The sequence below is a fragment of the Canis lupus genome, chromosome 9 (assembly GCF_011100685.1).
Source record: "Canis lupus familiaris isolate Mischka breed German Shepherd chromosome 9, alternate assembly UU_Cfam_GSD_1.0, whole genome shotgun sequence".
NCBI classification, from domain to species: Eukaryota; Metazoa; Chordata; class Mammalia; order Carnivora; family Canidae; genus Canis; species Canis lupus.
This window is the reverse complement of record NC_049230.1, coordinates 41,311,576-41,326,178: the sequence shown is the minus strand read 5'-3', so window position 1 is coordinate 41,326,178 and position 14,603 is coordinate 41,311,576. Positions and strand designations below refer to the sequence as shown.

General features: G+C 55.9%; 1 protein-coding gene across 4 annotated transcripts in view; it reads left to right on the top strand.

The window, feature by feature from the left end:
* Positions 1-14,332, top strand: part of RAB11FIP4 (RAB11 family interacting protein 4) — a 117,540-nt gene extending 103,208 nt beyond the window's left edge. For all 4 annotated transcript variants that reach the window (XM_038548189.1, XM_038548191.1, XM_038548192.1 and 1 more), the window contains 9 exons: positions 340-375; positions 1,450-1,549; positions 1,836-1,939; positions 3,090-3,230; positions 4,696-4,777; positions 5,456-5,593; positions 5,694-5,852; positions 7,009-7,152; positions 8,504-14,332. In XM_038548189.1, the coding sequence (XP_038404117.1) occupies positions 340-375; positions 1,450-1,549; positions 1,836-1,939; positions 3,090-3,230; positions 4,696-4,777; positions 5,456-5,593; positions 5,694-5,852; positions 7,009-7,152; positions 8,504-8,620 (1,021 nt within the window). In that variant the 3' untranslated portion in view covers positions 8,621-14,332. The remainder of the gene's footprint in view (positions 1-339; positions 376-1,449; positions 1,550-1,835; positions 1,940-3,089; positions 3,231-4,695; positions 4,778-5,455; positions 5,594-5,693; positions 5,853-7,008; positions 7,153-8,503) is intronic.
* Positions 14,333-14,603: the final 271 nt, after the last annotated feature.

The following is a 14,603-nucleotide window of genomic DNA, read 5'->3' as shown; positions in this document are numbered from 1 at the left end:
CCAGGACCCAGCAGAGGGATGGGAGACCAGGGCTAGGTGGGGCAGGGGGTACCCAGAAGAGGAAGCTGCAGGCGAGGTGGCCCCACTCTGTCGTGGCAAGTGAGAGCACTGTCAGAGTGGGATTGATCCCGGGGAGCTTGCATTTTTCTGCATTGGGAAAATCAAGGTGCTTCTACTCAGGGCCAAGCTGATTACTTGGGGCTTCTACTCAGGGCCCACCTGCAGTGGGTGGGACAAAGCTCCATGGTGTACTCAGGTCTCTTGCAGCCACAGCAGAGTAAGGAGTGTACTGGAGCCCCCTCTGTTCAATGACTGTCCTCTCTCTCTCTCTCTCTCTAGCCCTAACCGGAAGATCTCTAGCACAGCCTTCGGACGGTAAGGCACCCCCTTGGGGGAATGAAGAATCCCACAAGTGCAGGCAGAGCAGCCAGATGAGGTCTACTTCTGAAAAAGAAGTGCCAGGAGCAGTTGGCCTCGCCCAAGCCCCTGGCTGTTTCAGCTTCAGGCAGGCACACCTGGGACACCCAGGGAGACACAGCCCATCTCATGGCTGTGGGGCGGCTCCCTGCTCTCTGGGACTAGCAGCTGTACCAGTGCCTCCCGGGGTTCCTGCTGACTGAGGTTGGGCACGAGGGTGCCCCATTAGAGCTGGTCACTTGGCTCCAGGTTATATCCTGCACAGCTCACTTCCAAGGATCCCACCCTGGATCTCAGGATCCAGCTTCTCCTGTAGGCTGGCCTAGGTCTATGCCCTGGGCCCTGGGAGCTGCTGGCAAGTGCCCAGGCCCTGGCTCAGGAGCAGAACTGGGACAGGACAGCCCGTTGGCAGACACATGGCTGCTGCCTGGCAGGGAGCAGGAAGTGGGAGCCTCTGGAGAATGGTAGCTGGGTTTTGCCTCTAGCAAGAGTTCCCTCGGCCAATGTTGGCCTGTTTGTAGACCCACCCAGCCGGCTGCCCTGCTGAGTCTGGGTGGGCCTCCTTCTCTCTGCCCCTTCCCAGGGTCCCCAGAGATGCAGGAGGAGCTGGTTTGCTGGAGGGGATTGAGTCTTGCTGGGAGGCCTCGAGAGGACCCTCTGCCAGCACTGTGGGGCCAGTCTGTCTTCACTGGGCAGGTTTACAGCTGGAGGGAGGTGGTCGGGGGGTTCATGTGCCCGCTCTGGTCACTGGGTAGTTACTGGCTAGAACACTGGCATGAAGAGGGGTACTGAGCAGCAAGGCAGAGCCGTGATGGATTTGCCATATCTGCCTGGAGGGGTATAGCAGCCCATCTACCATCCTGAACCAGATGATCTCTTAAGTTCAGAGGTCAGGCAACTCTCCTCCCCTGACTGGGTGAGGACAGCCTCCATGGCTGGGTTCCTAGTCCCCTGTCAGTGCATAGCCTGCTCTGGATCCCAATTCCCAGAGGCCGGCCTCTATAGCCCTCCACCCCCCTCAACCCCTTTCAGGCAGCTCATGCATAGCAGCAACTTCAGTAGCAGCGATGGTAGCACCGAGGACCTGTTCCGAGACAGCATTGACTCTTGTGACAATGACATCACCGAGAAGGTGGGTCCTGGCTGGGCAGAGGTGGGGCTTGATGGGTACATGCCCCTGGAGGTGGTGGGGAGTGTTCCAGCAGCTGTCTGGGGACCTGGGAGACGGAGACCGTCTTTGTCCCAGGAAGTGGGGATGGGTGGCCCTTATAATGTGAGCACACACACCCCTGCCCTTACCACCCTTCATGCACAGACACTTGGAGGGCCTGGCCGTCCGTTCCACAGTTTCTGCTTCTCTGTCCTGTGAGCTCAGAGGCCCCTTGACCCCCACCCCCACCTCTGCCTCCTGCTTGCAGGTGAGCTTCCTGGAAAAAAAGGTGACTGAACTAGAGAATGACAGCCTGACCAACGGAGACCTGAAAAGCAAACTGAAGCAGGAGAACACGCAGCTGGTGCACAGGTTGGGGCTGGGGGGGCTGGCTCGGCGGGGGTGGGGTGGAAGTTGGGGGAGAGCCTGGCTGTGACTGGGGAACAGATGGCAGTCTCTGTTGTAAGGGCCCCTGAGAAAAGCAGGGCGTGGTCACCTACACGTCTTGCCCCTCCTCTCTAGATGCTGGGATGCATCAGCCCCTTGCTACATGGCCCTGCCCATGCAGGATGGCAGGGGGAACTGGTCTCTGGGAACTCAGAAATGGGTTGGAGCTTGACCTTGACCTCCAGGTCTGCAGCACCAGGGCAAGCCTAAAGGCAGGAGTCCCCTATTTCTCTGACTGACAATGATGATAGTCTGACCCCCCTTCTGGGGACAAGCTCTGTAGAGGGAGAGGCTGATGTGAGTCAGGGATTTGCACCTCTGCTAGTGAAAGGGTCCAGGCATTGCTGCCCCTCATTCTGACAGAGGCCCACTGACCACGACTGTGGTGAGGTAGTGTATGTAGAGTGTAGAGGTCCTCACGGGTTGGCATGAAACTCAGTAAACTGATCCCCACCCAGGGTCTGGTCCTCAACGTTATAGGGCCCAAGGATGGGTTCTGTTATGCACCCTAGAAAGTCAGCCTCCTGGAGGGACTATTACCTTGAAATGTGCCCTGGACTGATATGCCAGCTAGGCTGCTAGAAGGACCTGGCCCTTTCCTGGGTCTGGCACACTCTGGGTCACTATCCAAGGACTTGCCTGTTTCTGGAATCAAGGCTCCCATAGCTGAATTACTGGTCAGAGGGGTGGTGGCCAGGCAGGAGAGCAAAAGGAGAAGCCGAGGCCTGAGGACTGCTTCATGCAGCCATGGCAGGGCTTGCCATCCTTCCCTGTGCCTGGCCTGGGAATGCCACCTTCTCGGTGGAGCCCTGCTCCCCTCTGGACCAACCGCCAGGTCCTCCTGGCATGCTTGCCTGGTCCACCTCTCCTTCCATGCTGGGGTGTCCCTAATTCATCTGTTGGTGAAGCTGCTGACCTACAGGCCTGGCGAACATGCTGCCACTTCCCACAGCCCGGCTATTGCTGAGCCAGGGTCTCAGGGCTGAGGGGTCCCGTAGTTGCAGCCAGGGATAGGGCAGGAAGACACCACCCATGAGAGCTGGCCCTGGACTGGCGTGCGCACCCCTCTCCTCAGGGTGCATGAGCTGGAGGAGATGGTGAAAGATCAGGAGACCATGGCTGAGCAGGCCCTGGAGGAGGAGGCACGACGACACCGTGAAGCCTATAGCAAGCTGGAGAGAGAGAAGAGCACGGAGATCGAGCTGCTCAACACCAGGTGGGCCCCTGCCAGGGACGGCCTCCCCGCAGAGCCCTCTGCCCGCGGCTGCACCCTCCACTCCTGGTCCAGGCCTATGGGACAGGCACGGTCCATTGTATAGATGGAATGCTGAGCCCGGAGGAAAGCCCTCCGTTCTAACAGTTCTCCTCTTGATCCCTGAGCAGCTGAACACGTTTGCCAGGAAGTATATAACAGAATCATCGTAGTAGCATTGCTCATACTAGGTACACCTGGAAATAACACTCCTGTCTATCAACCAGAGAACAGGTGGAAGAACAGTGGGTCTAATGTCCAGGCTCGGGGCTCCCCCTGCTGTCAGATTCTCCCCAACCCTGAACACTTGGGTGTGTGGACCCTGGGTCCCCGGGACCAAGGTCAATGGAAAAGCAGGGCCTGGTTTCCTTTGGGCTTTTGGGCTGCAGGGATAGCTGTTGGAAGCTGAGGCTGGCAGAGAGAGGAGTATTGGCTTGGGAATCTGGGTTGGTCACCCTTCAGCTCCATGACTTTGGACCTACCGTGTCATTTCCTGGGCCCTACTTTCCCCATCTGTCATCCCTCCCTTCCTGCCCCATTGAGTGACTGTGAGGGCAGGTGAGATGCTGCATATCAGAGTAGTACGTACACGTAAAGACCATGAAAAAGTCCCAGGACTGCCCTCACTACAGGCCAGGAAGGCCACCCACAAGCTACCTCTCCCTGGCAGAGAGGACGGCTACCCCTGTGCTCCTGGGGAGCCCAGAGGGCAGTGGAGGTCAGGAGGCCATCGCTCCAGGAAGAAAGTGTTAAGTGCAAAGGAGAGGGAATGTTCTGTAGGAGTCAGTGGAGAAATGACCCTACACTATTCTGGTGCCACTGACAGCCCAGCTCCCCTGCCCTCCCCTCGGGTCACTTAAGGCGACCTGGGTACCTGGGCTGTGTCTCCTCATGGAATCCGTTAGGACAGCATCCTGTGAACACTAACACAGAGGATTATGACCACCAGAACCAGTCCCCGTGGGTGTCAGAGGTGGCTGCCGGGAGAGCCAAGCAAAGAGCCTGGGGGGAGATGCCAGGGAGAGAAAGCAAATATTGTCATTGGTTTACCAGTGTGAGTTCTAATAGGAGGGCCCAGCCACAGGAGCCACAGGAAGACTCTATTTAGCAGGAAAACCTCCCCTCTGTTGTTTGAGGCTCTAAGGATACGTGCAAAAAGAATCCCATGTTCTTATTCACAAATGAATGTTTCCTTTTATCAAAAACATAAGGATGGTGATTCATTGTTTTTACCATTTTGCCTCGGATGACAGGAAGCTCAAAGCTGTGTTACCATCTGGAACAACTATTCATATTCTCTTGGTCTCTCGCTCTCTGTTGCTTTCTGGCATCTTTCCTCCTCCAGGCAGCAGAGGATCGCTGCAGATTGTCTGTCTATTGTAAGATCACCTCCATTGCTGACATTTTTGTCTTTCTCCTTCCCCCGCAGAGTGCAGCAGCTAGAGGAGGAAAATGTGGAGCTCAGAACAACAGTGACCCGGCTCAAGGCACAGACAGAGAAGCTGGATGAGGTGAGAGCAGGTCGCGGCATCTCTCAGACTTGGATCTGGAGCTGAATCCACAGAGAGGCAGTGTTGTCCACAGAGACCCTTAGTTGCTAGTTTCTGGAATTCTAATATTATTGCCCTAGGGGCGCCTTGGTGGCTCAGTAGGTTAAGCATCTGCCTTTAGCTCAGGTCATGATCTTGGGGTCCTGGGATTGAGTCCTGCATCCAGCTCCTTGCTCAGCGGGCAGTCTGCTTCTCCCTCTGCTCCTGCAAGTTTTTTCTCTCTCTCAAATAAATAAATGAAATCATTTAAAAATTGCCTTAAGAACAAAAAGCAATAAAATATGAATAGTAATTTGTCTTCCTAGATTTCTGATTTTCCAAATTTTTCTTATTGTGAATATATTTTCTTATATAATGGAGGAAAACAATAATAAACCAAAGAGAAGGAGGTTAGCTTTCGTTTGGCTGCACCTGATTCAGGTTTCATCTGGCACCGCTGGAGGACTTCAGAGGCCTCACATCTTTTAGCCGTGATTCCCTAGAATCACAAGGGACCTGGCAGCTTCCTTAAGCAGTGACTCAGAGGGCCCCGTCCAGGGGGCTGGCTGGATTCCCAGCCCCACACCGGTCCTGGGGCAGGGTGAGCCTCTCTGGGAGCTCTCCTCCCTGACTCGGTGCCCCCGGTGCCCCCGCCTCCAGGAGCGGCAGCGCATGTCTGACCGGCTGGAGGACACGAGCCTGCGGCTCAAGGATGAGACGGATCTATACAAGCGCGTGATGGACAAGCTGCGGCAGAACCGCCTTGAGTTCCAGAAGGAGCGGGAGGCGACGCAGGAGGTGGGTCCCCGGGCTGGGCGGTCGGGGGTGGGGGCACCAGGGCTTCGTCCCGCAGCCCTGCTCCCCCAGCCGTCCCCCAGCCCGCCTCTCTCCCATGCAGCTCATCGAGGACCTGCGGAAGGAGCTGGAGCACCTGCAGATGTTCAAGCTGGACTGCGAGCGGCCGGGCAGGGGTCGCAGCTCGTCCTCTGGCCTGGGCGAGTTCAATACCAGGGCCCGCGAGGTGGAGCTGGAGCATGAGGTCAAGCGGCTCAAGCAGGTAGGCCTCGGAGCCTCGGGCCCCGCAGGACGGGTCTCTGAGGGGCCGGGGGCTGGAGCACCGCCCTCCCACACGCAGTCCCGTCTGCTCCCGTCTGCTCCCCTTGACCGGCCTGACCATCGGGGCTGCTCGGCCCTACCTCCCTGCTCGGCAAGATGGCCTGCTTGCCTCTAGGCCTCCAGGCCGTGTCTGCTGCGAGCCCCAGGGGCTCTCCTTGGAGGCCATGAGAAGAAATAGACACCACTCTGCTGTCCTAGGTGATGGGCTGGCGAATGAGACCCCACCCTGCCCAGCTGCACAGCGCTGTCTCGCTGTGTTGGGTTCTCCCAGAAGCAGATCCCGAGCCCAAGGTTCCATTTCAGATGGTTCCCAGGAGCACTTCCATGACTGGGGAGCAGGATCAGGAGGGGCAGAGACCAAGCGGGGCAGTGATGGCAAGTGGAGCCCCCACTCAGCCTAGCCTGACCCCAGGGGGGCAGGAAACTGCTGTATAGATTATACCCCCGAGCTGGCTTCACCAGCATCCCACAGCAGTCCTAAAACCCCGGCTCTTTCACATTCATGACAGGGCACCCAAAGTCCAAGGTTTGAGCAATTAGGAGACTTTGGGCAAAAGCTAGCCCATGGTGCTGGCACATGGGGTCTGGGCAGGGCACTGTGGGGCCACCCATACTCGGGGGCAAAACTGTCCCTGGAAAGAGTTCTCCCAGAGCAGGATCCTGAACCTAGGTACAGGAGGAGCCCAGAGCCAGCCTGCCAGCCCAGGGACCCCAGAGCATCACTTGTATGGAGCACTGGTGTTGGAAAAGGAGCCACCCAGTGGGTAGGGTCCCCACATGGGACTTCAGGAGCTCCTCTGCTGGCTCACCCACCCTCAAGGAGGAAGGGATGGCCAGGAGCCCTGCCCCTTCTGGAAAGTTAGTGCTCCTGAGTGGGCCTGTAACTCCTCCTCAGGTCCCCAGGACCTCCCGAGACCGAGGCCTTCCCCCTGAGCCTGGTAGAGGCCACATCATTTCTGGGTATCTTGAGCTAGCCAAGACTCACGCCTGAGGGGAGGGTCCTGGTTGGAGTCAGGAGACTGTGAATGCCAAGAAGTGGGTTCTGGTGGGTTCTGGACACTTCTTGGGGCTGACACTGCTTTTGTCCTGTTCCACAGGAGAATCATAAGCTGCGGGATCAGAATGATGACTTGAATGGACAGATCTTGAGCCTCAGCCTCTATGAAGCAAAGAACCTCTTTGCCACCCAGACCAAAGCCCAGTCTCTGGCTGCAGAAATAGACACAGCCTCTCGCGATGAGGTAACGTGCCCACCCGTTCTTGCTCTGGAGCTTGGCCCTTCCTCTGTGAGCCACTTCCTATCCCCATGTGCTGTGATGAGAAGCCCCAGGCTGCCCCAAGTGGAAAAAGCAGACCAGAGCCTGGTTCCTGAGAGTCCCCATCTGTAGCTCCCTGCAGCATGCTGAGCTGTGAGGGAACCTGGCTCTAGGTGGAGTTACATCGGCTCTGATTCCTTGCCTGTGCAGGGAGAAGCATGGGTTTGGGAACAGTGAAGTCTGAGTCTTAGCTCTGCCAGAAACATACCAAACGGCCAGTTGACCAATACGTTTCCATCAACCTCTCCTAGTATAGGAGAGGCTAGAACTCACCTTTCTCCAGCCCACAGGGGGAAAGGCACTAGCATTCTTGAGCACCTGCTTGTAGTATATCTTCTGACACCTCAAAGGCTTTCTGGACACTTCCATGTCACAGATTGGGAAACTAGGACACAGGTCACCCAGCCTGTGGAGAGAGGACCCAGGTCTCCAGAACCAAAGTCCATTCCTTCTTCCCCACCAGGGTGTGGTTATAAAAGATCAGGCCTCCAAAATACCCTGGTTACATTTTAACATGAATCCTAAGAAGTCCCCGAACCCCTTAGTCTGGGCTTGGGATGCAGAGCTAAGAGCTAATCCCTAGTCTCAAAGGGATCAAGCCTGGGGCCAGAGCCAGCTTTTTAGGGACATCCTAAAGGACACGTCAGGATGGACCTGTGCTGGGGGAGTGGCAGGGAGGGGTTAGGAAGGGGCCATTTCAGGTAGAGGAAACAGCTAGAGGTGGCCTGGAGTCCCAGCTTAAGGCCCTGGGACTTTGGATGTCATTTTTTTTTTTAAGATTTTATCTATCTATCTATCTATCTATCTATCTATCTATCTATCTATCTATCTATCTATTTATTTATGAGAGCCAGAGAGCCAGAGACACAGGCAGAGGGAGAAGCAGGCTCCCTGCAGGGAGCCCGATGCAGGACTCCATCCCAGGACCTGGGGATTATGGCCTGAGCCAAAGGCAGACACTCAACCACTGAGCCACCCAGGTGTCCCTGGAAGTCGTTCTTGACTGTAGATGTCTTTGGCCAGTGTTCTCAGCCTGTACCAAGTAATTGCTCACGCTTGGGTCACTCCACAGACCAATTCTGATCCCTGGGGGTGGGGCGTGGGCATCTGCAGAGGCCACACCTTTGGTGTGTATTCTTACTGCTTTTGCTTGTTTCTGGCCCCTGAGTGCTGAGGCTGGCCTTGGGGCTGCCTTGCCCAGAGTCTCCTTAGCCCCTCTGTCGTGGGGTACTGGGTCGCTGCTGAGTCTCTGACCTGCCTCTCCTGTTCCCTCCAGCTCATGGAAGCCCTAAAGGAACAGGAGGAGATCAACTTCCGGCTGAGGCAGTACATGGACAAGATTATCCTGGCCATCCTGGACCACAACCCCTCCATCCTTGAGATCAAACACTGAGATAAGGGCTGGCTGCGGCACGGCCTCAGGGACCCTCAGACCCCCAGACCTGCCTGAGGATGCGGCCCCAGCCGGGCCTCACACACACACCGGAAATGTATCTCTGGCCACCCTGTCCTGTGTGCCGGTGTGTATGCGGGGAAGCCGTGCACACAGCAAGGGCTGAACGTGGGGCCGTGGCCGTGGAGGACCTCTGTGCGGTCGCTATCCGTGCATTCTGTGGTTCCTGCGCAAGGACAGACAGTACTGGTGGTGGGAAGGACAGGGTCTGCTATCAGGAGCTGCTGTGATCACGAGAACTGGAAGATTGTGTTTCAGATACTGGATAAAAATGATTCTACCTCTGGGGATAAGGATTAAATCACACGCTAGTGAGACAGGCTCTTTCACCCCACCGCTGTTCCCTCTGGGAGTGGGAGCAGATTGATGATTTTTTCTAGGAGCTGGAATGCCCAACAGCTGCATCCTCCCCAACCTCTTCGGCCACCTCTGAAGCCTAGGTGCTCAGGCTCTGAAAGGAGGAAGGGGCCCTCCCAGAGCCCCTCCCAGGCTGGCAGCCCCCCGTGATGCTTGTGCTCTGTGTGTCCAAAGGACTCGGGCCTACAGAGGAGCTGGCGTGGGGCGACCTTCGTTCTAAGGGTTCTTGGCATTTTGAGAGTTCCCCATACACTTCCCCATCCCTACTTCACCTACCTCTTTCTGTTTGATTTTTAAGACCGTGAAAAATAAGCAGCACTTCACTTGGGTGTACGATGAAGGGATTAAAAGGAAGGAGACAGGCTGGGGGCCAAGGGTGTCTCAAGCAGCACGTATTGGCATTGGGCATCCAAAGACTTGCTTTTCAGGGAGGAGCGTGCTCCCATCCCTGTTCCGTCTCCTTCCCTCTGGCTGCATTTTCCCAGGAGCCCGCAGGTACTGGTGGGCTGGGAGTGGGCCCTGCTTTCCAACTCCCGTTCTCCACGTGGCCTGGGGACAGCAGGCCTCAGCCTAGGATTTTTGGATTCTGAGCTCTGGGCTTGGCTCAGCTGGATAGCAAGGTCCCCGCGTTCCAGCACCGTTCAAAAACACTCTTGCATTCCGATCTCTGCCAGGAGAGGGGTGCTGGCGAGAGACACAGTTGGGGTCAGACATTTTAGGGAAACCTTAGTCTTCCATCCTCCTGACATGTGCTGGAAAGGCACACTCTGGATTTTTAATGTGATCTTTTGTTCTAGGCAGCTGGGAGTAGATATGGTACTTTGAGTTTTACTTTGAGTTTGTCTCAGTTGTATATGGCTTGTCGTTCATTTCTTTAGTCCAAACATGTATGAACTACGTGTAGATAAATATGAATGGTCTTATATCTCCCCCCCACCCCCGCTGCAGTTTCGTGTTGTCTTCAGCAACTCTAGTGTAAAAAGGAAGGTTTAGGCATGTTGGGGAGGGGCATGGAAGGGTGTGCACAGAGAAGAGAGGACAGGAGAGGGTGAGAAGGGGCTTGGGGTCTTGGGTATGTATGTACCCTGTTCACAAAGGTAGGGATTGGCCAGGACCGATCTTCGTTCCATTCCACTCAACCTCTGCTTTTGTTGGCTTGTGTGATTTCTGCTTAAGCATATGTTTGGGATTTGTTCCATGCTACAGATAATGGGGCTGCCTTGGTCTGATCCAGGACTTTGGGGCCACCTACCCCAGGAAGACTAGGGCAAGGGATCAGTCTTCTAAGAGTCTCTCAAGCCCCTAGGATGCTGGTCCCCTTGGGCTCTTCCAGGGGTCTGAGGAGCAGCAGTAGAAAGAAGGCCAAGAGGAGTGGATTTCTTGAGAATATGCTAATAGTAGAGAATGGTACCGAATTGAAGGGAAAGAAGGACCTATCATGACTTGGCTTTGGTCTGGATTTTACTTTGGAAGGAGTCCTACAGAGGCCAGCCAGATCAAGGTCCTCAAGGTCCATGGGGGACTCGCCCCAGGGGTGAACATTTTATACATAAAACTTTATATGTCCTTTAGCTGCACTGGTATGGAATTCCAGAGAAGGTCCCAGAGGCCTGGGTTACACAGTCCCTATGTGGGAGGGAGTTTCTGCTTTGTTGCGGAAAAGGTGGGCTGACAATGTTTTGCTGCCTCCTTCCTGAAGGGGGCACCACAGGACCAGCCTCCCCCAGGAAGCCGGCATCTGAACCGCCCCAAGGGGACCTGGTGCTGTGCATGGGATCTCTGGAAGACCGCCGACTTTAAAATGAGGCCTGGGTTACATGGACTTTGTCTCAAGTTAAATCCAACTTTCTGGAGCCAAAATCATCTTCTAAAACCTAGGCTAACTGGCTTTTAAAGTGTCTTTAGCTGCCCTTCCATGCAGGAAAACAAGCCCCAACGGAGGCACATGGCCCCAGGGCCCCAGCCCCATGGCCCCAGCGCCCCAGCCCCATGGCCCCAGCAGGGGTTCCAGAGCGCCCTAACTGGGGGCAGGTGGGGCCGACCCCTCCCCCCCCCAGTGCTTCCCCCTCCTCTGCATGTTGTCCACGTGAAAGTTCTGCACTTGCCCCTCGGCCCGGGAGCCGCTGGGTTGGACACACGACGCCCAGCTCCCTGTGCATTCCGGCAAACGGAAGCCAACTCCCAGTAGAAGTTACGTTCCACGCAATGCTTGGGACACGCTCAAAATGGGGAGATTTTAAAATTCTGCCACCTGGGCCAAATCCCCAGAGGTTCTGATGCCAGTGGTGTGGGGGTGCGGCCCAGGTATTTGGAAAGGTTAAAGAGCTTCCCAGGTGATTATAATTTAACTGGGTGCCTGGGTAGGGGGGATGCGCTTTGTGTTTTGTTTTTGCTGAACCTGGCAACTCTACCAAGTAGGGATTCGTAGTGACTCTTCCGAGGTTTAGGGGGGTTTCGGGGGCACAGGAAGGGGGGTTCTGCAACAGACCCAATGTCTTACACAGCACTCGGCCATCCTTACATCCAACTGGAAGGCAGAGAAAATTTGCAGAATCAGTGAGTGAGCTTTGGTCAAGTCAGACAAATTATTTTTTGAGTTTTTCCCTTGTCAGAGGGAGATTGCTTTATTTTGACTTTATTTCTGACTTACTGCAAACCTCTTACAGAGCCCAAGAACCTCCCAAAGCACTTGGACCTGAAACAGTGGTTTTCAGCTTGGGCTGTGCATCGGGATAACCTGGGGAGGCTTGGGAACTGTGCTGACTGGGCCGAACCGCTGGCTGCCCGGCCCCAAGATTCCAATTTAATCAATGTGGGGGTAGCCCAGGCATCCAGATGTTCAGAGAGCTCCCCGGGTCATGCTGATGTGTAGCCCAAGGTTGAGACTGGAAGGTTGCTAGTCAGGGGTAGAGGAAATGGGTGGAACTGCCTGTCTGATTTGTAACCGAGGTTCTACCTTAACGGTGGGGTGTCAGTGGCTTTGAAGGGTAGTGAGAAGTGGGTGGATCCCTCACCCCGGATGGGAGGCCAGGTGCCTTCAGGAACTGGTGTATCCAGTTGTTCTCACCAGCCTGGGGGTTAGCCAACCTAAGTGGGCCTATTCTGGAGCCGGAGTAGAACAGAGTCAAGGGTCAGGGAGGGGTTGTCCCCCTGAAAGCAGCCCCAGAAACATTTACTTGCACGGCTGAGCAGGAGGGGACACTGGCTTTTTGGGTTTTGTCTCTGACTGGTTTTCAGGCTGGGTGGATGAGTATCACCCCCCGCTCCTCCACTGTTAGTAGCCAAACCAGCATCCCCCTCCATGTCCTGGAGGCTCCGGGCACTACTCTGCTGGCAAGTCTGGTTCCTGCCCCAGTCGGGTCCTGGTGGTCAGGAGGGCACAGTGTAGGTGTTTTTGTTTCAATGAGGAACTTAATAACCAGCAGGGGCCAGTGGGGCCTGGCGGCTCAGGAAGAAATTAAGCTCACTTTTTGTGCTCTTGGGTATGTGTGTTCAATGCATTAGCAGATTTAAACCCAAAAGCAGGGTAAGTTTCCTCAGCAGTTTCCATGCTGAGGAAAGGACTGTTCGGCTGGCAGATCCATAGCGACTCTTTTAAAAAGAGCTAAAGAGGGTTTTAGGTTGAGTGTCGGCATCCTCACTGGTGTTCCCCCTTTGGGACTAGGGCAGCCCTGTTAGGGTGATGCTTCAGGCTGATGGAGACAGATCGGCCTGCTGAGGGACCACGTACCCCCAGATGACAAGCAATTTCCTTCCCCCTGCTGACCTTAGGGACCTTCTGGGCCTGCCCTACCCATACAGCAGAACAGCTCTAAGGCCCTTCTGCCACTCTCTGCTGCCTACATGAGAAAATCAGCTGTCCTCTGGAAAGGTTTCTAAAAGTATAGACCCTGGTGAAGTGTGATGCTATAGGATGTCGGTACCCCTGTCTCATAGGCTCCTTCTCTGTCTCTGTGGCTGTAAGGGAGTGCTGTCTGCCCCGAGCAGGAGGGTGGCTGAGAATGGGATCCCAGGGCCACCCTGTGCAGGATGTGAGTGCTGTTGCCTGGGGTGGGGACTGGGCTTCCTGCCGGGCCCCTGGGTGGGGGTTGGGGGGACTGCACCTCCTGCCAGGCCCCTCTGCTTTGCTGTGCTGCACAGGCCGTGTTTTGTCCGCATGGTTTGGGGTCATTGTCCTTGTGCCTTTTTTCTTCCCTGTCTCCACTGTACAGGATTCTCCATGCCCCCCACTGCCCCTTTTCTATATCCTCTCGTTCACCCCGGTCCTCTCGGAGCCCCGTGAGTGTGTACATAGCGTCCCACTTGGTGTCCGCGTGCATCTAGCATGCCCTCCTCCATGCCGAGTGTGCTCCCAGGCCAGGCCTCCCAGCACGTTTATCCACTTGGAGAGGCTCTGCCTCCCGCTCCTCGCTCAGCCTCGCAGACTTGATAACTTTGTACAGAACTCTTTTCATTATGGTCTTAAGCTTGGAGGGCTCGGACCCACTTAGCCCCTCATCTAGCCTGCAGCTAGTTTAGAAGCCTTGCACACCAGAAAAGGGTAACTTTTGTGTCAAGCACCTTCTTCCACACACCTCTAACTGTATTGGGGTCAACATTTCTAGAAAGCAGAGTGCACCTTCCTAACCATGGGCCCCCGGGCTGGGCCGTGCAGGGTCTGCAGCAGCGCCCCAGACCCTAGAGCAGTGCGGCTCCCCGCACCTGGCACAGGGCTGCTTCAGGACCACCGCCATCCGGTGTCTTGAACAGCTTTGGACTCCAGGTGGGAAGAAAGAAGAGGCTGCTTGCATCCCATCGTTAACAACTGCCGAGCTCTTCCTCCTCCGCCCAAGGTGCTCAGACCCGAGTGCCATTAACTCCCGGACTGCTGACTGGCCTGCCCTGGGACCGGCGTTGTTGAGGACTCGCCTCGGCTCCCTTTGTCCCAGCTCTTCCTGCTGTCTTGGCTGGATCCCCCGGGGCCCAGATGGGATAAGCTGTGCGTGTGGCCTCCTGGCCAAGGGTTGGTGGGTTGGTTAGATGGCTTTGACTCCGTGGGATTCCACTTGAGTCTTCCCCTAGGAGCCTCCATCTGGAAGCAGGCTTAACTTTGGGGCTGGGGTGAGCCCTCCACCTCCAGGCTCTAGGGGATGGAGGGAGGGAGGGGGGAGGCCCAAAGCTGTGTCCCAGGGCCTCCAGCGCTCTGCCTCCTACCTGCTTCTAGCCAAAAAGGAGCAGGCTCTCAGAGGCAGACTCCTTCAGGAACTCTAATGTACAGACCAAGGTGTAAATAAACAGTTTGCTTTTCTTGCCTGACTTGATGATGAATTTCTGTGGCTGGGGGAGGGAGGGTAGAAGAGATGAGACCTGGTTCCAGGGCTCCTGGGGGACAGACAGTTGTCTCGAGGGCCTGGGTGGCTGGTGCTGTCCTCCAGGTGCAGGGCACAGCAGGGGGTCACCCCACAGACCCTCTTTTTAGCCAGCTGTCCCTAGGAGAGGAGCTGTGGGTCCCAGAAGCCCCCCTAACACCACCAGGTCACCTACAGGGCTGTGACATTCAGAAACTTTGTCTTTGCTCCAGCCATGT